The 26,364-nt window shown below is 40.2% G+C and overlaps 1 protein-coding gene across 1 annotated transcript; it reads right to left on the minus strand.

Moving 5' to 3' along the window:
• Positions 1-804: 804 nt before the first annotated feature.
• LOC140491800 (gastrotropin-like) lies at positions 805-26,046 on the minus strand. The gene is made up of 5 exons (XM_072590201.1): positions 25,918-26,046; positions 21,158-21,228; positions 14,532-14,704; positions 1,099-1,188; positions 805-991 (listed from the first exon to the last, which is right to left on the minus strand). Exons 1-5 carry the CDS (start codon positions 25,938-25,940, stop codon positions 938-940), a joined length of 411 nt encoding a protein of 136 aa, XP_072446302.1. The 5' UTR covers positions 25,941-26,046; the 3' UTR covers positions 805-937.
• Positions 26,047-26,364: the final 318 nt, after the last annotated feature.

Consider the following 26,364-nt stretch of genomic DNA (forward strand, 5'->3'; position numbering starts at 1 on the left):
TTCCCTGGAGCATCGGTGGCTAAGGGGTGATCTTATAGAGGTTTGTAAATTCATGAGGGACATGGAGAGAGTGAATAGAAAAGGTATTTTTTCCCAGAGTAGGGGAGTCCAAAACTAGAGGCTAAGGGTTTAAGGTAAGAGAGGAAAGGTTAAAAGGGATCTGAAAAACAACACTTTCATGCAGAGGGTGGTGCATGTATGGAACGATCTGCCAGAGGAAGTGGTGGAGGTGGGTATAATTACAATATTTAAAAGGCATCTGGATGGGTATATGAATAGGAAGGATTTAGAGGGAAATGGGCCAAGTGTTGGCAAATGGGACTAGATCAGTTTAGGATATCTGGTCAGCATGGATGAGTTGGCCTGAGGATCTGTTTCCATGCTCTATAATGCTATGATTTTGTAACTTGCATGATCTGTGGATAAAGCCATCCTCCTGCTGTGCTTACTTTGAGTGGGCAGCAGCCCTGAATAAGATTGCATAGAACGATAGAATATTCTGTCAGTTATTGCTTTGGTTGAACCGTGTTGTCATATCAAAGAGTAGAATCTGTATGTATGAGCAACAATGCACATCCCATTCATCTGTCATGCTTCCACTGAGTAATATTGCAGCTCAGTTAATAAAGAAAGTTATTCAATCTTTCAGAAAAGCAGTTGAATATTTCACAAGGATGAACATAAAGTTAAGCTGCCTCACTTTTATAGTGTCTGGCTATTTTCGTGCCACTTCTTAATATCGTATTGATAAGAAGCAGTGGTAATTATTCAATTTTCAGCGAACAGAAAGACAAACAGAAATCCTCTTTTTTGGCTTACTTTAATCATACATTTTGAGCTGTGGTATAGACATTTCCTTTATTTGGACACATGTTTGTTGAATACCAAGTAATTTTAGCATCAGCAGTGATTCTTGGAAACACCAGTCTTCCTCATCTTAAACTGTTTTCTTGTGGAATCTTTTTAAAGTGATCCCATCACACACTGAGTTCTGAATGCAAGAAGAAATTTAGTCTTTAGTCGAAGGATTCAATGCACAATAAAACAACATGTTTGGAAAATATTAAATGAACATTTAAAATGTAACTGAATACTTACTTCAACCAGTTTTCCTCCTTCAATTGTGGCAGTATGAATATACTTAGGAAAATTCATGAGGAGTTTTCCTCCATCTTGGTTTACTGTGACCTGGAGTAAACCAAAAGCACCTTTTCTCAATTATTGCACAGAATTTGTAGCACAGAAACAGACAATTCAGTCCACCTGGTCTGTGCGTCATTTATGTTCCACCCATGCCTTCCCCAATCTCCTTCCATCTATCCTCATCACCATACTCAACTTTTCCTTCTCTCCACCCCGACCCCCCCCCCCCCCCCCCATCCCACCCACAAGAGCTTATCTAGCTTTCCCTAAATGCTATTCACCTCTACTTCAAGTGACCACGAAATCTATATTCTAACTAATCTCTGGGGAAGAATGTTTCTACAAAGTTATAGAATATGGGAGTGGCAGGATGTCTCTTGAAGATGCAATACTGAATCCTATTGGAGTTAGGATCTAGGATCCAAGATATGTCTTTATGTATCTATATCTGTGTATGTGTTGAATAGCAGTACTAGAATAGAGTCCTAGCTGATAACTTTTGGAAAGGGATAGAAAGTAACTAATGTCCTAGATTAGATTAGATTACTTACAGTGTGGAAACAGGCCCTTCAGCCCAACAAGTCCATACCGCCCCGCCGAAGCGCAACCCACCCATACCCCTACATCTACATCTACCCCTTACCTAACACTACGGGCAATTTAGCATGGCCAATTCACCTGACCTGCACATCTTTGGACTGTGGGAGGAAACCGGAGCACCCGGAGGAAACCCACGCAGACACGGGGAGAACGTGCAAACTCCACACAGAGAGTCACCTGAGGCGGGAATTGAACCCGGGTCTCTGGCGCTGTGAGGCAGCAGTGCTAACCACTGTGCCACCGTGCCGCCCTGATTGAGAGCAGCACCATACAGCATGGGACTCTGGAATGCTCTGACCTATATGCTGCGTTAATTATATAGGCAGTAGAATAAATACATATATCTATGTTTATTTAAATTTATTTATAGTAGATTTTGTTTATTTCCAATAATCTCCAAACTTCATTTATTCGAGATAACACAGAGTGAATAAAACTTTAATATTGATTGTACTGCACTGTTCACTTTCTAAAGAATATGTCCAACTTCTATGTCAACACTCAGATTAGTATTCAGAAATAGATTCCATTTCTGTATATTTAGACCGTGATCATCTTAGTGTTTACCTGTAAATCAAAAAAGGTTGTTGCAGATTGAGAATGATAGGTTACCTGATTTGCTGTCCATATTGTGTTTAAAAAACAATGAAATTTGCTGGTAGATACAGAGTTGGATTCCTGTTTTAGGAGTCTTTATTTCATCTCTGCTTCAAACTCCAAACAACTAAGATCTTCTGGTCTCAGCTTAATTGCAAGTACTAACTATGGGGAAACCATGAGATCAGCCTAATCACATAGCACACACCCACTTATTATAAGCAGTGATTGGTGCATTTGATAACGTTCCTGAAGATTTTTTACAATAGAGCAAACTTGTTTCCGGATGTCTATCTAAATAGCCTAACTGGTTACCTCCAATTACCTGTCACTTTTGGGGAAGAAACTAACTCAGACCACCAGTCTGAAAAGCAAGCCTCCACCACCACCCTCTGTCTTCTACCTTCGAGCCAGTTCTCCCTGTATTCCATATGATCTAACCTTGCTAATCAGTCTACCATGAGGAACCTTGTCAAATGCCTTACTGAAGTCCATATACATCACATCCATTGCTCTGCCCTCATAAATCCTCTTCATTACTTCTTCAAGAAACTCAATCAATTAAGTGAAACACAATTTTCCACATGCAAAGCTCAATCAGTCCTTACCTATCCAAATACATACAAATCCTGTCCCTCAGGATACCCTCCAACAACTTGCCCACCACCAATGTCAGGCTCACCAGTCTATAGTAAACTGGCTTTTCCTTACTACCTTTCTTAAACAGTGGCACTACCTTAGCCAACCTCTAGTATTCCAGAACTTCACCTGTGCCTATTGATGATTCAAATATCGCAGCAAGGTGGGGGGGGGGCAGCAATCTTTTCCTTTGCTTCCCACAGAGTTCGAGGGTATACCTGATCAAATCCCAGAGATTTATCCAACTCTATGCATTTTAAGACGTCCAGCACCACCTCCTCCGTAATATGGACATTTTTCAAGATGCCACTATTTATTTCCCCACGCTCTCTATCTTCCATATCCTTCTCCACAGTAAATACTCGTGCAAAATATTCATTTAGTATCTCACCCATCTCCTCTAGTTCCACAATGTAGGCAGTCTTGCTGATCTTTCAGGGGCCCTATTCTCTCCATAGTTACCCCTTTGTTCGTATCCCATCCCTAGTTTAAATTGTCCTGAGCAGCTCGAGCCAATCTCCCTGCTAGTATATTAGTCCCTATCTAATTCAGGTGCAATCTGTTCTTCTTATACAGGTCACTTCTACCCCAGAATAGATTCTAATGATCTAAAAATGTGAATTCTTCTCCCCTGCACTAGCCCCTCAGTCATGCATCCAGTTGCTCTATCCTCCTATTTCTACCCTCACATGCTTGCAGAACCAGGAGTATTCCAGATATTACTACCTTCAAGGACCTCCTTTTTAAATTCTGGCCTAATGTCCTATCTTCTTTTCTCAGAATCTTGTCCTATGTTGTTAGTCTTAATGTGTACAACAACCTCCTGCTCGCCCCTCTCACCTTTGAGAATATTCTCCATTCTGTTATGAAGTTGATATGTGTAATATTGTAAAATGGGGGAGAGCATTGCACAGTCCCCTTAAACGGTAGCTTTTTGGGCTTACAGTTCAAATGTTTGCCTGAACAGCAGTTTAAAGCGCAGGTGCACAGAGACTGCCTCACCTGAAACATTTTGTGTGAAAAAAATTTTAAAACCAAGTATTTTTAAATTTAGCCAATCAATTTAAACCAACCCCTTATATATTAAAAACAAAATAAATGTAAATCTGATGGTTATGACTAGCTGGAATCAATCTGACTGTAAAGAAATTAATAGGTCATCAAGTGTATAAAGGTAAGGGCATTCGGAAAATCGATGAGAACCAACTGCCATCTGCCCAAGAGATGACATATTTCAGCTCTCAGAGAAAGCACTCTTAGCTAATATTCCAAACAACAGAATTCACAGAGACAACATCCTGACAGAAGAACTGATACAAGATTTCAAAGGAGGAGGTGTTCCTGAGAAAAGACCAGCAGAGAGGGCAAGGCACATTCTGGAAGATGTATCCTAGTTGTAATTTCAAGAGACTAAATTCTTTGTTTTATTATATAAAGTGGGACTTGTATTTATTGAGACAGCATACCATTAGGATTTTGTTTTATTAGAGAATAGTTATTAGTTAGCGAGGAAGTATTCGGTTTGTTAGTAGTTCTGTTAATTTGTTCACTGTTGGAGTTAGATAAATAAATTGTTACTTGTTGATTATAGAGTGAGGGAAAGGATTTCATTTTATTTAACCACTCCTTTGTAACAGATTGGGGGGGGGGGGGGGCGGGGGTGAGAGGTAGGCTATACCACTTTTCACACTTCTTTTAACAGATTACGAGGCAAAGTAAGCCTCTCTGGGTGTTTCGGTTTTAGTTATCAGAAGGGGTCGACCTCCCCTTCATAACAGCCCTCTCTGAGATATCCTTGATCCTGGCACCAAAGAGGCAACACACCATTCTGATGAATCACTGTTGGCCGCAGACATGTCTGTGTGCCTATGATTACAGAGTTCCCTATTACAATTGACCACTTGGAACCAGGCCTACTCCTCATTACATTTGAGCCAGTCTCGGTACCAGGAACCTGCCTGTCAGTGCTTCATTCCCCTGAGAGTCAATCACCTCCTACATTTTCCAAAACAGCATACTTGTTTGAGATGGGGATAGCCACAGGAGACCCCTGCATTACCTGCCTCCCTCCTGTATCTTTCCTGGAGATCACCCATCTACCTGGCTGTGTCTTTAGTTTATCTCCCTTCCTGCAACTGCCATCCATCACACCTCGTAGCTCCTGTAAATTCCTCATTGCCTCTAACTGCCACTCCAATTGATCCATGTGATCTGTTAGGATTCACAAACAAGCACACTTCCTGCAGACATAATTATCAGTAACATGGAAACGCTCCCTAATCTTCCACGTTATACAGGAAGAGTACATCACTCTGCTGAAAGTCATCTTTGCACCTTAACAATTTACAGACCCTAAAATAGCACAGTCTTACTGCTCTTAAAAACACTGCTCCAGGCTAACTTAGTACTGATGTGCCACAAAGATCGGTGATCGGTGATTGGTGATCAGTCCATTGCTTTCTGTCATTTATATAAATGATTGGATGTGAGCATAGAAGTTATGGTTTGTAAGTTTGCAGATGACACTAAAAGTTGAGGTGTAGTGGACAGTGAAGAAGGTTACTGCAGAGTACAATGGGCTTTTGATCAGTTGGGCCAGTGGACCAAGGAGTGGCAGATGGAGTTTAATTTAGATAAATGCGAGGTGCTGCATTTTGGAAAGGCAAATCAGGGCAGGACCTTTACACATTAATAGTAAGGTCCGGGAAGTGTTGCTTGTGATGATGCTACTCCTTTAACAAGATTATGTGGTCTTTGGCTTTCTTTTCAGAAAGGTGGTAAAAGCAGTGATTCTGAAAAGTCTGGCTTGGAAGGGTTTTTGGGTCATTTTGATTAAAGCTATCAGATACTGCCTCAGACAACAGGCTTTTAAGTTGAAAAAAAAACACTTGTTCAATGAAAGGGGAGCGGCCAGTTCTCCCAACTCAGCTTTCTCTGGTTTGATTTTTTTGGCAGTCTGGCTGTTCACTGAAAGCAGACAGGCAGTTGTGAAGCTCCTGGACCCAAGAGGAGCAAGTCCATGCTGATCCTCCTCTCTCTCTGTAAGACCCTGTGTTTGATTTTACCTTTTGTGTCAAGGAGTATTTATGGGGGTTGTTGCAAATATTTGCAACAGCACCATTAAATTGGGATTATCTGTTGGGTTTTCAGATGTGTCAGGTTATTTGGTTCTCTGTTGTTTGTGTTTCATTCGGTAATAGTGTAACTAAACTTTGTTTTGTTTAAAGCTAAGTGGCTTGACCAGCTGCAACCCTCCTGGATTATCCACCATACACCTGCTTAAAACAATTAGCAAAGTTAGGGTCCGGGCTGCTGGCTTGAAATGTTTTGAGGGGGTCTGGCCTGGACCATAACATGCTGAACAAAGAGGCATGGGAGTGGAGTCTTAGGTAGATTGGTTAGTGAGGAGGTGTCTGCTGTGCTTGCTTTTATTGAAAAGTGCATTAAGTGTTAGAGTTGGGAGGTCATGTTGCAGCTGTACAGGATGTTAGTTAGGCCACTTTTGGAGTATTGCATGTAATTCTTGTCTCCCTCATTTATGAAGGATGCTGTGAAACTAGAAAGGGCTCAGAAAAGATTTTGCCAGGTTTGAGTGATAGGGAGAGGCTGAATAGGCTGGGGCTATTTTGTCTGAAGGGTGACCTTACAAAAGGATGTAAAATCATGAGGGGCATAGATAGAGTAGATAGCGAAGGTCTTTTCCCCAGACTGGGGGAGTCCAGAACTAGAGGGCATAGGTTTAAGATAAGAGGGGAAAGATTTAAAAGGGACCTAAGTAGTAACTTTTTCACACAGAGGGTGGTGTGTGTGTGAAATGAACCGTCAGAGGAGATGATGAAGACTGGTAAAATTAAAACATTTAAAAAGACATCTGGATAGATATATGAATGGGAAGGATTTAGAGAGATATGGGCCAAATGCTGGCTAACGGGACTAGATTAATTTAGGATATCTGGTTGGCATGGATGAGTTGGACCGAAGGGTCTGTTTCCGTGCTGTACATCTCTATGACGATGACTGTCTAGAAACCTGATGTGTCCTGGAGACTGACCATTGACTATTGGGAGCCAAATAGAGTCACCCCAATAATGGAACTGACAGTTGCAACTCACCTCAAAAATGTGAAAAAGCAAGCCTTCAAAGCCCATTATTTCACAGGACTGAATAGACAATAGACAATAGGTGCAGGAGTAGGCCATTCTGCCCTTTGAGCCTGCACCACCATTCAATATGATCATGGCTGATCATCCTTAATCAGTATCCTGTTCCTGCCTTATCTCCATAACCCTTGATTCCACAATCCTTGAGAGGTCTATCCAACTCTTTCTTAAATGAATCCAGAGACTAGGCCTCCACTGCCCTCTGGGGAAGAGCATTCCACACAGCCCACCACTCTCTGGGTGAAGAAGTTTCTCCTTATCTCTTCCTAACTGGTCTACCCTGAATTTTTAAGCTGTGTCCTCTGGTTCGGCACTCACCCATCACATGTTTCCTGCCTCCAGAGTGTCCAATCGTTTAATAATCTTATATGTCTCAATCAGATCCCTCTCAGTCTTTTAAACTCAAGGGTATACAAGCCCAGTCTCTCCAGTCTTTCAGTGTAAGGTAATCCCGCCATTCCAGGAATTGACCTTGTGAACCTCCGCTGCACTCCCTCAATAGCCAGAATGTCTTTCCTCAAATTTGGAGAATGTTAGTAACTGGACAGAAAAACATACAAATGCCAAACTTTAGCAAGAGCACCAGCCTTGCAAGTGTCTGACCTTGAACTACCTTTTGCACAGTCGGTAGCAACCACTGACACTACTCTGTTCTGCTACAGAAATGACACAACAGATTTAGATTAGTAGCATGTGCTTCTAGGTTTTTAACCCTGGTTGAGCATGTCTGTGAGTGACATTTATTGGCAGTTTCTGGACAGTTCAACACTTCTCATATATTAGGTGAAAGTGAGGACTGTAGATGCTGGAGATCAGAGTCAAGAGTAGAGTGGTGCTGGAAAAGCACAGCAGGTCAGGCAGCATCCGAGGAGCAGGAAAATCGACGTTTTGGGCAAAAGTCCTGATGAAGGGCTTTTGCCCGAAATGTTGATTTTCCTGTTCTTTGGATGCTGGCTGACCTGCTGTGCTTTTCCAGCATCACTCTAATCCTCACTTTTCATATATTGTTGGCTTAAACCCCCTCACCATACTTGCCCCTATCCAATTACTGTTAGAGGGCAGAATCAAAGGACAGCAGGTTGGTTCAGTGGTTAGCACTGCTGCCTCACAGCACCAGGGACCCAGGTTTGATTCCAGCTTTGGGCAACTGTCTGTATGGAGTTTGCATGTTCTCCTCGTGTCTGTGTGGGATTCCTCCGGGTGCTCCGGTTTCCTCCCACCATCCAAAGATGTGCAGGTCAGGTGAATTGACCATGCTAAATTGCCCAGTGTCAGGGGTGAATATAGGGTAGGGAAATGGGTCTGGATGGAGGGTCTTTGGAGGGTCAGTGTAAACTTGTTGGGCCAAAGGGCCTGTTTCCATACTGTAGGGAATCTAATCTCATGCATGGTGAGCCCGATCCACACAGTAAGGTGGACCCTCATGCTCCAACATCAGCGTTAAATGCATCCAAGAACCTGCCTTTTTAATCAGACAACCTCAACAATAGCTGTTATGGACACCAGTGCCAAATTATAGCTATCAACAACCCCAAAGTGCCATTTCTATCCAAATTAAAGGGAGGTCAACTGGACAGGGGATCAAAACAGCCACTGAAGATTTTCATTGATGATTGAGAATAGGATCAAGAAAACAGGCTGTGGCTTGGAGATTGAGGATTGCAGAGGGAACCCACAACGGAAATAGCTTTAAAGATCCCTAGCCACAGAAGTGCACAAGTATCTGAGCTTCCTGAAGTTACATAGGTTGTAGCTAATCAGGAACAGCTCCTGCCACCACTAAACATCCATTCCATCAGCAAGGGCATTTGCAACAACTTCAGACTTCTTCCCACACTGGGAAAGTGGGGCTCTGTCTATGCAGACAGAAAGCCCTCCCCATCTATACCTCTGCTGAAATGTGTTTTCCAGCAAGGAAAGGGCAGAGTTAGGGGATCATCGAAGCAAAATTTCCCCAGCTTGATACATTCGAACAGACAAACTGAACAAGCAAGGGGTTCGACAAGGACAATCCTCGCAGCCACCAATCCCTGAACCAATGCAAACCATAGCAATCACAGTCAAACAGACAATCACATTGAGGATCTTAAACATGCTCAGAGTTCTGACCTATATTTGAACCATATCCTCCAAGGAAAATATTCAGGTAGCTATAAAAATTGGGAAAGTAAAATTTTGATCAAGATGGCCTGGTTTTAAAGGACAATCTCTATGTTGTGACCATAATCAAATAATTTTTGAACTTCATGATGTCCATGGACATCAAGGAATCAATTTCACCTGGGATAGGATTAAAGGTCTGTGCTGGTGGCCCAATCTTGACATCATATTGATATGTACACAGAACATCCTACACCAGTAACCTAACAAGGGCAACTTAAGACACATGTGACCAGCAGAGGGTTTTTGAATCAACCTTCAGCTTGACTACAAGGGTCCGTACCAAACTGTTCAGGGGAATTCAAATAAGTTCTAGTTATCATTGATACCTTTACCAAATTGAAGCATTCCGCGCACACACAAACTCAGTAAAGACTAAAGTCTTAGTGCAACAGATTTTCACAAAGTGCAGCCTTCCCCAAGTCTGATCAGGGCACCCACTTCACTGGACATGTTATGTAAGAAGTTATGGTGTTCTTTGGCATCAATCAAAATGTTCACAACGCTTCCAACCCCCAATCCAATGGGATCATTGAATGCATGAATTGATACTTCTATTATGCTTGGACCAACCAGAATGGCGGCATGTGGCTCAGTGTTTAATACTGCTGCTGCACACTGCTGAGGACCCAGGTTCGATCCCAGTCTTGAGCAACTGTCTGTATGGAGTTTGCACATTCTCCACATGCCTGAGTGGGTGGCTTTTAGGTGTTCACATTTCCTCCCACAATCTAAAGATGTGCAGATTAGGTGGATTGGCCATGCTAAATTGCCCATAGTGTCTAGAGATGTGTAGGTTAGGTGGATTAGTCATGGAAAATGCAGGGTTGTGGGGATAAGGTGAAGGGATGGGTCTGTGTGGGTGCACTTCAGAGGATCAGTGTGGACTGGATGGGCTGAATGGCCCACTTCCACATTGACAGGATTCCATGAACTCAAAATAGATGCCCTCACACACAAACCTACTGCCCACACCCTACTGGAAAACATAAAAACTGTGGAAATGGCCACAGCCTTAAAAATGGGCCCAAGGCTAAAAAAAAACAAAGTTGTGTTTATCTCAATGGCAACATTCACCCCTCAGAACTGAGGTAGGGCAACAAATTATGCTCCAAATCTGTCAGCCTGATCCTTCCTAGTCCCCCAATTTCCCCAAGTTAAACCCTTGCTTTATAAACTTTTGTTGGATTCAGGTAAAACAGGGTAATACCATGTAAACCAAATGAAGTCCTGTGCCCCTCAAAGTAACCCCCATCACTTTCACACCCACTTTGGCAAATGGGGTCTGAAACAAGGTGACAGCTGGAGGATCCTGGTAACCCCTCAAACCCGACATTCGAATCTCAGGATCACCCCCTCCCATTCCCGAATGCCACCAGGGACAAGAAGTCTGATACTGATTTCCTTTCAAGCTACACACCACATTCCCAACCAGTCTCTCCACCTAGGGGTAGCCGACAATACTTCAGATGCAAAATACAAAACCGATGAACAGAATAGCTGTAGTCTGAGGAGGATGATAGCCCTTCCCCTATTTGTTGGGCATCTCCAATAGGATGCAGACTCCCCAGACCTTGGATAATGGATACAGCCCGTACAACCCTGACTCAATTGTCAACATTTACTGAAGCCCAAGAATCACCCATCACACATGTCAAAGGAAAGGGGAGCTAGGAATGGGGCACAATTTAACAATTGAGTAATGTTGCTTAAAATATGAGTCAGATGCTGAACAATGATACTGATAGGAATTAGTCTTGATGTGTTTTAGGAGCTGTGATAGAGAAAATACTCCAAGGCAACAATGAAGCCTTTTATTTCTGTTATGTATAAGTATTATTGCTTAATTTAAACATGTTGCATGGGCAAATAGGAAACCAAGGTGTTCATGAAATTGGTTAATTTCTGATGTAGTAATCAAGTTATGGTGTACAGAAAACCCAACAAGTGTTCCACACTTTGTTTCATGAGCATAGGGATCATGGATGAGTGGTGAGGATTCACTGGAAATGGGTGCATGATAGTGAGATGTCGAGCACAACCTGGACAAAGGATTCGAATTCAGCAAACAATGCCCTGGGAAGCCCCAGCAGGGAGAATTTCTAGAATATGAAACTAAAACTAGACCAAGGCCAGTAGTAAAGGCTCTTTCCACAACTTGTCTCACAAGTATTCCAGGTTCATGTAACAGACTGGTAATTAAGCCCATAGGCAAAATTTTGTTAGACAATGTCCACCATGAATTAATGCCGATAATAATAGATATTTTAGGGATCCAACCACTGGAGTGGTGCCCTTCCCCGTTGAAATTACTATACTCACACCTGACTCATAGGATAATGGGATGAGGGACAGGAAAATATAAGGGTAAATCATGACCCGTAACTAATAAGTGTGGGAGAAGGGAACTCATTAATAATCAAGCTACAGTAAATGGGGCAGGAATATCACACTGAGGCAATTAACCTTGGCATGTCCAATGACAGTTGCTCCCCAGCATATCAAAGAGATCCTAGGCTTAGTGCTAAGAATCCCAATCATTCCTAGTGACAGAATGGGATTCAGAACTTTTGAAGAAAACAGTGGCATTATAAAGAAAGGAACTGGAAGGGATATCATAATACTCTCCCATATGCTATAGAAAGAAAGATGTCACTGATAGGGACCAGTCCAACCAAATGCGAACAAAGGATCACACGTTATATATTCATACTCAGTATACTCTAATGAAAACGCCCAAAGCAATTTTAAAACAATTAAAACAGAACATAGAACATTACAACATCGTACAGGCTCTTCGACCCTCAATGTTGCACTGACAGTGAAACCAATCTGAAGCCCATCTCACCTACACTATTTCATTTTCATCCATATGTTTATCCAAGGACCATTTAAATGCCCTGAAAGTTGACGAGTCTACTACTATTGGATGGCAGTGCATTCCATGGCCCCTACTACTCTCTGAGTAAAGAAACTACCACTGACATCTGTCCTAAACCTATCACCCCTCAATTTAAAGCCATGTCCCCTCTTGCTAGCTATCACTATCCGAGGAAAAAGGGTCTCACTATCCACCTTATCTAACCCTATGATTATCTTATATGTCTCAATTAAGTCACCTCTCAACCTTCTTCTCTAACTAAAATAGACTCAAGTCACTCAGCCTTTCAAGTCACTAAGACCTTCCCTCCATACCAGGGATTATCCTAGTAAACCTGCTCGGAACCCTTTCCAAAGCTTCCACAACCTCCTTCTAATGCACTGACCAGAACTATGTGCAATACTCCAAGTGCGGCTGCACCAGAGTTTTGTATAACTGCAACATCACCCCATTGCTCTGAAACTCAACCCCTCTCCCAATAAAAGCGAACACACTGTACGCCTTCTTAACAACCTCTCAACCGGAGTGGCAACTTTCAGGGATCTATGCACGTTGACACAGAGATCTCTCTGCTCATCTATACAACCAAGAATCTTACCATTAGCCTAGTACTTTGTATTCCTGTTGCTCCTTCCAAAGTGAATCACCACACATTTTTCTGTATTAAACTCCATTTGTTACCACTCAGCCCAGCTCTGCAGCTTGTCTATGTCCCTCTGAAACCTACAACATTCTTTAGCACTATCCACAACTCCACAAAGCTTAGTGTCATCCACAAATTTACTAACTCATCCTTCTATACCTCCTCCAGGTCATTTATAAATATAACAAACAGCAGTGGCCCCAAAACAGATCCTTGCAGTACACCACTAGTAACTGAACTCCAGGATGAACTTTTCCCATCAACTACCACCCTCTGTCTTCTTTCAGCTAGTCAATTTCTGATCCAAACAGTTAAATCACCCTTAATCCCATGCTTCCGTATTTTGTGCAATATCCTACTGTGGGGAACCTTATCAAACACTGTACTGAAATCTATATACACCACATCCACTGCTTTACACTCGTCCATCTGTCTGGTCACCTTCTCAAAGAACTCAATAAGGTTTGATAAGCATGATCTATCCTTCACAAAATCTTGTTGACTATCCCTAATCAACTTATTCTTTTCTAGATGATTATAAATCCTATCTTTTATAACTCTTTCCAACATTTTACCCACAACTGAAATAAGGCTCACTGGTTTATAATTACCAGGGTTGTCTCTACTCACCTTCTTGAACAAGGGGACAACATTTGTTATCTTCCAGTCTTCTGGCACTATTCCTGTAGACAGTGATGCCATAAAGATCAATGCCAAAGGCTCTGCAATCTCCTCCCTAGCTTCCCAGAGAATCCTAGGATAAATCCCATCCAGCCCAGGGGACCTACCTATTTTCACACTTTTCAGAATTGCTGATTTAAACTGTACTTTGGAGGCTAGGAGTCTGAGGACTGACATTACGTCAGTCTCACAGAGGGGAAGGGAGAATATTCTATCACCACTTTAATCAGGAAATACCAGTATGAAGATTCAACCTGTCATGCCACTGATGCCACTTTTTGTACTAAACATTATGTTCCTGTGCGGATATTCATAATAAACAACTGATATCCATTGAAGGCAAGTGACATTCATAAACTCTAGTGACAAATTAAGAGAACCTTTTGGGAAATATTTTGAGAAATACGACACAGGTATAAAACCTCTGCTGGAATACAGTTAATAAGTGCCCACCAAACCTTTGCTCGAATAATATAACACGTGAAAGATTTTAAAAATAGGATCAATGAGATTAAACCCACTAACTGGTAGGTTGAATTTTGGAACTGGGATTTAAATGCACACATTCATCTGTGGATTTGCCTCCTTTCACACATTAGCTGTAGAACTAATTGCATTTACTTTAGTCTGTTTCATTGCACCAGCAGCTAAAAATGCCAGCTGGAAGATCGACACATTCATTATGAGCACTGCATATTGACGTGAACAAAGCCTCTAGGATGGAAGGAACTCCCAGGATTATTACCACTACCCTCACCTCTATTATTCTTATCACTGGATTTTGTATATTGCAATGCACGTTTCTTTTATGTCTACGTATTTGCGTCTCACAAGTTCTGTATGGGCTGTCATGGTGGATTTCTTTTCTCTCAGTCTATACATGTAACCAAATTGCTTATCAAATATTTAGCAGTATGCTTGACCAAAGTGTACAATGGCTTTCACAATGACAACAAACAAAACTAACCATTTACAGTTAGAAATCCAAAGGAAATTCAGTTGATCAGATAGTAACAAGCAGATTTACCTTGACTTTGTCACAGTTCAATGTCTCAATTTCTGACTCCTGGCCAACAATAAATGTATTTGTTGTAGTGTGGCATGGATAGATTTGAGACCAAGTAAATTCATTTCCATTCTGAACAATCTCTGTGTCAAACTTCAAAGTTTTCCCGCGCTCAATGGCATCATCAGGTACGCCTACAGAGTGAATAATAAGTGCCATATTAGAACAAAGAATTGGAAACAACCGACAATGTTGAATACTGTCATAGACATTCATTTTCGCTTTTTTCTGATGGTTTTGGCTTCCTGGAGATGACTTTGAAATATTGGAATTTATCTTTAAAGCAACAACTTCTAACAGTCCTGCAAAAAATTGTTCAACATTCAAATAATTTCTGGCCCGGACACTATAAGGGAGCGTGAACGTATTAGAGAAACTGCAGAACGGTTTGAATGATTCCAGGATGCAAAATTTCAGTTATGAGAATTGATTGAAGAAGTTGGGACTGTTCTCCTTGAACAGGAGAAATTTAAGAGGAGATCTATAGAAGCTTACAAAATCATGTAAGAGAGAAGACAGGGAGAAACTATTCTCACTAGTGAAAGGATCAAAAGCCAGAGGGCTCAGATTCAAAGTGATTTACAAATGGAGCAAATGTGTTGCAAGAAAAATCTTTTTCATACAGTGAGCAGTTAGGGTGTGTAATGTATTGCCTATAAGTATGATGGAGGCAGGTTCAATAGGACTTTCAAGAGGGTATTTGGTGATTATTTGGAAGGAAATATTGTACAAAGGTATGTCTAAAATGCAGGAGATTGCTACGAGGTAAAGATGTTCATTTGATGAGCCAGTACGGACACAACAGGTTGCATAATTTCCTTCTGTGCCAGAGAACCTCTATGATTCTCACTCGCAGACTGGTTACTCAGTTGTGGAGGTTTCTTTAGATGTCAATCAGCCCTTCAGCTGCTGTTCTGGCCTTCCAACAAATGTGGACGAACAAGACTGATTTTATTTATTCCCCCCATTAGAACTCAGTTATAAAGCTATTCATATTGATCGTATCTGCATCACATGGACTGTAATAGTTCAAGAAGAGAGTTCACCACTTGTTCAAGATCAGTTTGGGACTACAATCAATGTGCACATTATCATCCACATTTGCATGCCAAGAACAAATCTTACAAAAACTGTTATGCAGCGTTCATATGACAGCAGGTCCAATGTGACCATGTTTCATTCTTCACAAGGGCATGAGGCGTGCCCTCATGCCTCAACTAGGATAATGATCTACTCCATATTGTGTTAGAATGTCCAGATATTAAAGAAGAAATTTCTAGAAATTGTTGTGAGCAAACGCTGCAGAAAATTCATAGGGAAATGAAAGAAAAATGTAAAATAAAAAGAGGAGCTGGAAAGGCACAGCAGGTAAGGCAGCATCAGAGGAGCAGGAAGGTCAATGTTTCCGGCTGGAATGCTTCATTACATTTTGTTGAGTCTGACATCCTGCAGTCCTTGCTATCTCCAAGTCACCGAAAAATGTATTTTATTTACTTTGAGCACATTTTTGTTTATTAGTTTTAAGGTATTCCTGAAAGAAAAATACAAATTATGGAAGTTTTCTACTTGCACTCATCAGGTCAGAATTGTGAGAATTTCAAAGGGAACAATAATTTATACTACAAGGATAACTATTTATTTCTCTCTTTCTACAGCAATGTTTAAGCTCTGTGCTACCAAACAAGAGGTTATAAAAGTATGGGAGATGGAGAGACAACTTGTTAGACTGGTGAGGTAAATAAACTTCTCCCCACGGGTGGCATGAAAACGGATGACAGTTAAATAGGGTTGACTAAAGTGATCACTGGTTTAGGAATAAGACAAAAGGTCTCATTTTCCTGACCTTGTCAGCAGCACTCAGTAAATTCCAAGGTTGATAGCTGAGAAGGCAGGCTGGCACTGGGATTGATATTTCCTTCCCTTTTTCCGAATGCCAGCTGCTTTGGCCTGAGCCAAGTTGCCTCTATGCCATATTAATTTTAATAGACATGGACCTGAAGAATAGTAACAGTGTTTTTTGGTAATGTGATGAATCTGATGAAGGCTCCTGTCTGAAATGTTGATTTTCCTGCTCCTCGGATGCTGCCTTACCTGCTGCGCTTTTCCAGCACCACTCTAATCTTGACTCTAATCTCCAGCATTTGCAGTACCCACTTCTGCCTATTCACCCAGCAAACCTGTTCCAGCCAATCAATGAGATAGTAGCTAACCTGTAACCTAGCTACATCCCTGAACTCCACTGGGTAGATAAAAAATACCACTGGGTAGATAAAAAAAAAACCCATTGATCTCAGATTTAAAACCATTATTTGACCATAAAACCATAAGTTATTGGGGCAGAATTAGGCCATTTGACCCGTCAGGTCTGCTCCGCCATTTGATCATGGTTTGATATGTTCCTTAACCTCATTCTTCTGTCTTCTCTCCATAATCTCTGATCCTCTTACTGTTGAAGAATCTATCTATCACTGAATGACTTGGCCTCCACAGCCTTCTTTGGCAATGGGTTCTACAAATGCACCACCATCCAACTGAAGAGATTTGTCATCGTCTTTGTTCTAAACAGTTGGCATAAGGAGGGAGGAACTGTTGGGCATTCTAAAAGTCATGAAGGTGGACAAGTCCGCAGGCCTGGATCAGATCTATCCCAAGTTACTGAGGGACGCGAGAGAGGAAATAGCTTGGGCATTAACAGATATTTTTGCACCATCCTTGAACATCCTTGAGGTCCCAGAGGACTGGAGAATTGCTAATGTTGCCCCCTTGATTAAGAAGGGGAGCAGGGTAATCCAGATAATTATCGAATGGTGAGGGAAGTAGTGGTAGGGGAGCTGCTGGAGAAGCTGTTGAGGGATAGGATCTATGTATATTTAGAAGAAAATGAGCTTATCAGTGTTAAGCAACATAGTTTTATGCAGAGAAGATCACGTATTACCAACTTAATAGAATTCTTTGAGGAAGTAACAAAGTTGATTGATGAGGGAAGGTTATAGTTGTATAGGACTTTGGTTCGGCCACATTTCAAGTACTGCATACAGTTCTGGTTGCCATATTACCAAAAGGATGTGAATGCTTTGGAGAGGGTGCAGAGGCAGTTCACCAGGATGTTGCCTGCTATGGAGGGCGCTAGCTATGAAGAGAGGCTGAGTAGATTAGGATTATTTTCATTGGAAAGATGGAGGTTGAGGGGGGACTTGATTGAGGTCTACAAAATCATGAGAGGTACAGACAGGGTGGATAGCAAGAAACTTTCTCCCAGAGTGGGGACTCAATTACGAGGATTCATAAGTTCAAAGTAAGATAGGCAAGGTTTAAGGGAGATATTTGTGGAAAATTCTTTATGCAGATGGTGGTGGGTGCCTGGAGTGTGTTGCCAGCGAAGGTGGTAGAGGTGGGCATGATAGCATCATTTAAGATGTACCTAGACAGATACATGAATGGGCAGGGAGCAGAGGGATACAGGTCCTTAGAAAATAGGTGACAGGTTTAGATAGAGAATCTGGATCAGTACAGGCTTGGAGGGCCAAAGGGCCTGTTCCTGTGTTGGAATTTTCTTTGTTCATTGTTCTAAACCCTTCACCTGTGCCCTCAGGTCCTAGTTTTCCCTACTAGTGGAAACATCTCTTCCACTTCCATTCTATCAAAGATAAGCTGACATCAACTGCTTTATAGAGAAGTGGTACATACTTCAGTTCCATTTTGCTCCAAAAAAGGTGTTCTCCAATTTCTGTCTTGAATGACTTCACTCTGTCTGCAAGATCATGTAATCTTCTCTTTCCCATCAGCAGAAAAAAAAGTTAGTTTTTCTATATACTCTATCAATTCCTTTCAAAATCACCCCATTTCAGAAATATATATCTAGTTAATTTAATTGCTGTTCATATTGTAATCCTTGAAGCTCTGGTAACATTACGGAGAACCTGATTTGCAAGCTTTCCAAAACAAATATGTCCTTTATATGTTATGGTGCCCAGAGCTGTCCATAATACTCCAGATGCTGTTAATACAAGGCTTTATACAAGAGAACCAACAGAGAACCAAATCATCCTCATTTTCTTAACCCTCTAGTTAGAAAGGTTAATTTTCCATTAGTCTTATAAATTTGTTTGCCACTTAGATTAACATATTTTCGATATTTGTGTACATGGACCCTTAATTCTCTTTAGACTTAGTTTTCCACCATTTGGAAATACTCAGATATTGCTTTATCTACCCAACGTAGTTTTCTCCCACTTAGCTGTACTGAAAATCATTTGCCGCGTACTTAATCTATCAAAGACTCTTTATAAAATTATGCTGTTGTTAGCACATCTTAACTATGGCAACAACCTTTGTATCATGGCAAATATGGATATTTGGGGAGTAAAGAAATTAGCCTAACTGTTTTGCACAAAGCCATTTGTAACAAAAGTAATTAATATTAGATTACTTACAGTGTGGAAACAGGCCCCACGGCCCAACAAGTCCACACCGCCCCGCCGAAGCGCAACCCAACCACACCCCTACATTTACCCTTTACCTAACACTACGGGCAATTTAGCATGGCCAATTCACCTGACCCTGCACATCTTTGGACTGTGGGTGGAAACTGGAGCACCCGGAGGAAACCCACGCAGACACAGGGAGAATGTGCAAACTCCACACAGTCAGTCGCCTGAGTCGGGAATTGAACCCAGGTCTCTGGCGCTGTGAGGCAGCAGTGCTAACCACTGTGCCACCGTGCCGCCCAAAAAATTGGAGGAGAGTGCAGAAAAGGAGTTATTTAGTTGATGGGAGGAAGGACAGAAAGGAAACCAGCCTAGATGAGAAATGGCAAAGGAAAAGCAAGTAGAGATACAGTAAGTAGAGAGGGGGAAGATGATGGATAAAGGGGAAGACAAATGGGCAAATAGTGAGAAGAGGGAATCGGATCAAATAAAAACAAGGGAAAAATGGGGGAAAATAACAAGGAACACAGAGCTAACGTGAATGTTTGAGAAATGACTATTTCTGAAGTTCAGGATTAATATTATATAAATAAAACTACCAGTGACATTTGAAATATTTTATTTCTTTAATGTCAGATTTGTTGCAGTACTGCATGAGTTGAAAGTTTTTCATTTTAAACCAAGACTGGTTGGATTTGACCTGCTAGCAATCTGAGGATTAAACTGCTCACTGTTATTGCCTCAGCATGCCTAGGAGTGTTTTGAGTCAATGCCTGTGTTGTTTTTTGCATTGAGCCTAATTATTATACAATTCATTTTAAAGGGCATGATCTCCACAGAGAAAAGCTTCAGGGGATTAAGAAAATGAAATTGCAAATCGAGAAATTTCTAGACGGGCAAAACTATAATAAAAATCATCAGAATATTGCTAGACTTATTATATCTTATAAAAATGTATCTTTCAAACAAAATTTGTTAAATTCCCTTCCCCAAGGTCAAGTAAGTGAACTAGTTCCTGACTTCTTATTTTATGTCATGAGATGTGAAGTTATTGTTCCTCATGTTATTTTAAAGCCTTTATTGTGGAAAATAATAGAATGGAAGACATTGCATTTTCTTGACTGATATACAAAAATTTTATTTATCTTTTTGCAAGCTCACTAAATCCCTTTTATTACCTGCTCTTTCTCTGTGCATAAATTGTGAGACATAGTTTAAAAATAGAAAGGGCCATTGAAGCAAGTAGTATAAATGTTGTGAGGAATATGATTTAAACTTCCAGAGAGGACATTGACGTATATGATGGGTAAACAGGAGGCTGGAAGAGCACAGCAAGCCAGGTAGCAACAGTAGGCAGAAAAGTCCGATGTTTTGGGTATAACCCTTCTTCAGGAATAAGAGTGGGGGTAGGGGGAGTTGTAAATAAAGTGAAGTGAGATAGAGGGTAATCAAAAAGAGAATGGTTTTGTTGGGCCCAAAAGAGAGATTTATTAGCAATGATATTTAGAAAAGTTCCAAATGAGTTGTTTTCTTTTGCACGCTGCTTTTTATGCCCCTTCCTCTGCTAATGCACAAACAAGCTATTGTTTATTGCACTCTGCTGCTTTTCCCTAGTGACCATAATTTATTTGGCATGTGAATGTCAGTAAGATTTTCAACCTGGAGTATCCTTAAAATGCCTGATTCAATTGTTAGTCACCATCCACATATGTTCACTTTCAGCAGGGCTTGCTGACTGCAATTAGGCTGAAAAACGTGCTTAAAACTGACCTTTTTGATCATAGGGATGAAGGCTGGTTATAACAACCAACATACCAGAGATCAGTTAAGGTAGCACAGGCTGACGATCAAACTGAAACATTTCTAGCTGATATGGATCACATAATCATTGAATAAACTAAATGAGCCAGCAGGATAGCACATAATAGAAAGTTTACTTTTTTAAAATTTACGTCTATAATTTCATGACAACTAATACAATCAGGAATTTTGGATCTGTGCTGTGTCATTTTAAAATTACAAACTGCGCCAGATACTCTTTGCATGATGATCCATTAAATTTGTTTTTACTAACGTTTTCCTGCAAAAAGCATGGTGTACTTTATTACATTGATACACATGTGATCTAAGTAGTGACATTACCACAAAACGCTTCCTTACCTAAAGCCTTCATAAACTGTTCATAGTTCTCATCACACTCAAATGTATATTTGCCAGTGAAATTCATCTTGCTGTAAAAGTTAAATTAAATAATTAATAAATCCTATGACAACAAAAGCATCAGGCACCATGGAAGATGTTCAGAGTCTATATATTTCATCTAAATCATTAGTTTGACCTTTCATTAAATTTTAACTATAGAAATTTTTTCAGGGCTAGTTGTTGAACTATTTAAAAAAGGTGTGGTGTATAGCTTATACCAGTCAAGGTTCTTCTGGCTCACACAATCTGGATCTAAATGACAAAATACTTACAAACACGATAAGTTCCTCCAAGACAAAAAGGAATACCCTGAACTATTGGAAAAAGCAGTAAATCCAGGCAACCTGGTCAAAATTAAATGAGAATTAACATTGGTTCCGAGGCAGAAAACAGCAAAGGTTCAAAGCATTGTTGGTAGGAATATAAGCAGTGACAAAGAACTGGCCTGATGTTTCACATGATTGAGAGGGTGTCAGGCTTGCCCAAAGTCATAATGGAGGCCTGAATCCATTTGTTCAGGCCCATAACCGGGATGTTTAATCCCTGAGTCAGGTTCCCCTTCTTTCTGTGATCAGGTGGGCTATGGGTGTGGTGAGAATTACCGCAGGTTACACCTGCATATCTGTAATTCAGAGGGGCAACTATGCATAAGATTTCTGAAGCCATATTGATTTCACCAGCCACCATTATCACAATGTGATGTATGTTCTTTCACTGTTTGATTGACAGGTCCAAGTGCTAAGAAAGGCTTTGGTATGGGGCTATGAATACAGATGTTTGTTTTCGAAAGGGATTAAGTAATTGAAGATGTTTTAATGCAATCAATGGGATTGTGTACATTCAGAACTTTTTGTAAAAATTGAATCCTCCAATAGAAACACACAAACTTCATTATATTTAATTTTAGCATGAGCCCTTGGGCCTGCTGAATGAGTTTACATTGAGGCTGCAGGGGCGAGGGGTTATGGAGGCGGTAGAGGGAGAGGCATTGCAAAGGAAGATATGAAGGGCTCATGGAGAGTGGATAGGGGGCATAGGTTGGCATGGCGGCTGTAAGATAATGGGGGTGTGGATTGAAGGGCAAGAGATGACATGTCTTGGTTGGAAAGGAGCATGGGGACTGTGTAGAAGGGTGAAGGGAGTGAAGGGTGAAGAGATGCTTTTAAGGGTGTACCAAATTCTTGGATCAGAAAGTGAAGCATTTTCTATAGCCTGTCTCCACACACAGCAGATCTATGCTGCCTTTAGTCTTTCTGGAAGTGCAGGTCTGTCTCCAGCACAACACGCACCACACCAGAGCCCCAATCGTAACAGCTGGTTCACATTCTCCTGGATTGGGTTTGTGGAACTGGGAATTGTAGTGGCTGTGCACCTCCTGTGTGGCTGCATATTCACGGGTGCTCCAAATTAGCAGTACTTAATGATTTCATAATTCATGATATATCTTTACTGAGTTATGTTGAAATCTCAGAAATCAGGTTAATCAAATTTAACACTGACTAGCAAACAAACCAGGAAACACCCATCTGGTTGCCACTGCATTGAATCATCTAATAATGGAACTCAAAAGAATAATAAAAAAAAGGTACATCAGATAATAATGGTCAGCTACCATACTTTTGGGCATTTTGAAAAATGGGGAATAGATTTTATGAAAGACGGAAAAGACAGAAATATACTTTGTAGGGTGACTGAATTGGCAGCAACTGCTATTTCAATTCCCCACCAGTAGGTTGAAGTGCAGAGATGATGTCAGTGGTGTGTTTATGATGTTGCAGGCTTGAAGTTCATCATGTGGCAGTTTTATTTAAACATGTAATGTGTTTGCATGTCATGAAGACTCCAGAGACACATGTGAATGTTTGGAGTGGGGAAAAGGCTCGGACTTGGAGTTGTACTTTTAGAGAGGGTGGGAGTAGGGGATGGGGGAGTGGGGGTAATGCTGGGAATGGGTATTTGGAACATGGTAAAAATAAGAAAATGATGGCCCTCAATGGCAGGTTCAGCACATCATCTTGTGGGTCCACATCAGGGTGTTAGCCAACAAGATCCTTTACCAGGCTTTGAGTTTACTTACTACTTTTCCATTATTTCTGCTGATCTCAGAGTGATCTCAGGCAATGTTTATTTTTACAATGCATGGAATGAAAGGCCAAGTGAGCTTACAACTTTAACAATGTATCACAGAGTGGTGAATACAACACTGCACACTAACATGAATATTCAATTGAGTGACTTCAAGAACACCTCTCATTTCGCCACAGGAATAAAATGTCCCTAACTCCCATGTAACCGTCAATGCATGATCGCTACGAAGTGCGCCAGTAAATTTAGCAAACTAAGGTAGTCTCAACAGATGCTGCCAGATCTGCTAGGTTACTCCAGCACTTTCCACTATTAAATTGAAAAAGACTTTCTCTAATTTTATGAGATCTAACAATTAATTAAAACATCCAACATTGGGAATTTCATGAATTAAAAAATGACAAATTCCCAGAAGATTTACTACAATAAGTATCCAGTGAAATGTAAATGACAGAAGGGGCACTGTTAAGTATCCATTCAGAAATTGTATGGAGAATTGTTTGGTTCATGACAAATTCTTGGATCAACTTTGAACTTCAAGGTGAGAAAATACAAGTAAGCTCAGTACTGAGGATCAGCACATGATATTCTGAATGCTAACTTGGTCTAGGCCATCTGCAAATATAATATGCCCTCCCCCCTAAAATATGTAACAAAATCAAATTACAGACTTTGATATATTTATGATGGACTTCTTGTTAAGTGGAAAGGGTTTCAAACAAATAAATTGCTTTCTTGCTTACAACGCAGAAATACATTTTCTTTTAATAGAATCTCTCCAGTGTGGAAACAGGCCCTTCGGCCCAACAAGTTACTCTGAAGAATAACCTACCCAGACCCACTCCCCTACTACTTTACTCTAGACTAATGTACCTAACCTACACACACACATAAAAACCTACATGCACACATATACATATACATTTGTGAGGTGAATTTGTACTTGCAGAGTTACAGTGTACTTTGCTCAAAAACTGCATGAATTCCTGTAAGACTCTGTTAAATCACTTTTTAGATTAAAATCAGTCTAAACATTATGGCACAGATATGGAACACCGGGGGCTAACACCTTCAACTTATTATCTGGCTAACACCAATTGTTACAGTTAATCTGAGAATGTAACTTTTTTAAAAAAAGTTTTGTGATTTACATATGAAAAATGTGAAACTATCATGGTCATTCTCAGAGATGGGAGACTTAACAAACAATCAAGGTAGTTTTCAATGTATAAGTTCAGTTACATCACACTGTAAACCTTTGCTATAAATTCTGTGTTTTACAGTTGTGTACTCCACAACCACCTGATGAAGGAGCGTCGCTCCGAAAGCTAGTGCTTCCAATTAAACCTGTTGGACTATAACCTGGTGATGTGTGATTTGTAACTAAATATATGCAGAGATGAACAGTTAATAATGGCTTCTTTTTACATATGGGATAATAATAACATTCAACTCTAGATTCCAGATATCTACAAACTTCCTTTTTAATATAACTCTTGTCAAATCTAAGAATAATCTGAAGTCAAACTATTCCAAAGTCACTTCACTTGAATAATCTGAAAGCTCAAAATTCAAACCTTACTGTCTTATTAAAAACGTTGATGAACTTGAAAGAATGAATGATTCAAGTCATAAATTTCCAGTCCTTGTGAAACATCAGGAGACATTTCACTATGTCAAGTTATTTTTAATTAGCTTAAAATAATATTTTAAAATTATACAAATTACTTAACTGGACATTTTAATCAAAAATCAGGTGACATTGACAGATGGCAGTTAATGGTTTTCATGATAATATTTGTTATGACCTTTGATTCTTTTTTTGAAGTTAGTTATCTTCGTTCTTAATTTTTTATTGTGAATTTGGTAACTTTACTGCTCTGCTATTTACAGCCATCATAAACATTACATTCAACTTTCAACTGGAGAAGGAAGGTATCATATTATTTATATAGCTGACTCATCTGTTTCACAAGACAAAAATCATGTTTTTAAATGTGTATTATCTGGGCCAGAAAATTGTAGCTGCAAGAGTTAATGACTGTCTCTTTTCCTAACTTAAAAAAAACATCTACTTTATCAGCATGTATTCTGCAATATTCTAGTGAAAAAAATATAAACAATTCTCCAGACTTTATTAAATCATCAGTACCAAAGTCTACTCATAATAGATGTTCAGTACGGGGGAGATTGGCTGACCTGATCTCAGACATGATTTGTGGTAAATATCCTGTGAAACTTTGAGGCCATAAAATTCTTTGTACTCGAGAGAGAGAGTCGCAAATAATTTTTGCTGTCTGTCATAAAGAGATTTCCATTCTCCAAAAAAAAAGGTCTCCTCTAATTTAAAGCTCTTCTTCTACAACCAATAGAATAAGGGAGGTGCTGAGCTCAGGTCAGTGAGTTACAATGTTATACATATAAGAATTGCACAGCCCTGAAGGCTAAATTGTAAATCATGAGCACACAAAACCTGTAAAATCTTGGAAATTATTAATAATGTAAAAATACTATTGAATTTTTTACCAAATGAAATTCTGGAATTTAGTACAGGATATTAACTTCCTCAAACTGGCTTTTTTCTATGCAGTCACATTAACTGATATGTGAGACAAGAGTTAAAAAAAACTTACCTGAGCTGGTAAACAGATACCATTCACAGGTAGGAGGAACTCATGCCGGTTTTAAGTAATTATTAAGAATAAATGTAGTCTTTTAATCTATCAATGCGTCCTATTTTTCTTTTCACATCAAATAAAGCCCTCTAGTGGTTATTGCGTTCTACAGAAGTCACGACATACCAAAATACATAGTATGTTCAAAACTCAATCATTTGAGTTTTATGAAGCTCAGTTCTCTAAATGACCCTAAGTTATTTTTGTCAAAACATGAATTTTTAAGAAATCCTGTCTGGCTTGCAAGCAATTGTTGATCATTGAGTGAAGTCAAAGGATAATGAAGACTGGATTGGATCATTCACCTACTGTACAGGATGATAATCTATATGCTTCTTAAGCATATTTATGACATAGTTCATGAAAACAATTCCAGACCTATCTGTGATAACCTAAGCTACGCAT

This window comes from Chiloscyllium punctatum, chromosome 20 (genome assembly GCF_047496795.1).
Source record: "Chiloscyllium punctatum isolate Juve2018m chromosome 20, sChiPun1.3, whole genome shotgun sequence".
Classification (NCBI taxonomy): domain Eukaryota; kingdom Metazoa; phylum Chordata; class Chondrichthyes; order Orectolobiformes; family Hemiscylliidae; genus Chiloscyllium; species Chiloscyllium punctatum.

Excerpts from the sequence above, each read along its gene's own strand:
- LOC140491800 (XM_072590201.1), bottom strand. The coding sequence starts at position 25,940 with ATGGTATCTGTTTACCAGCTCAG. Across the intron at positions 21,229-25,917 it reads GTATCTGTTTACCAGCTCAG|CAAGATGAATTTCACTGGCA; the intron begins GTAAGTTTTTTT and ends TAACTTTTACAG. Across the intron at positions 1,189-14,531 it reads TGAACTGTGACAAAGTCAAG|GTCACAGTAAACCAAGATGG; the intron begins GTAAATCTGCTT and ends GGTTTACTCCAG.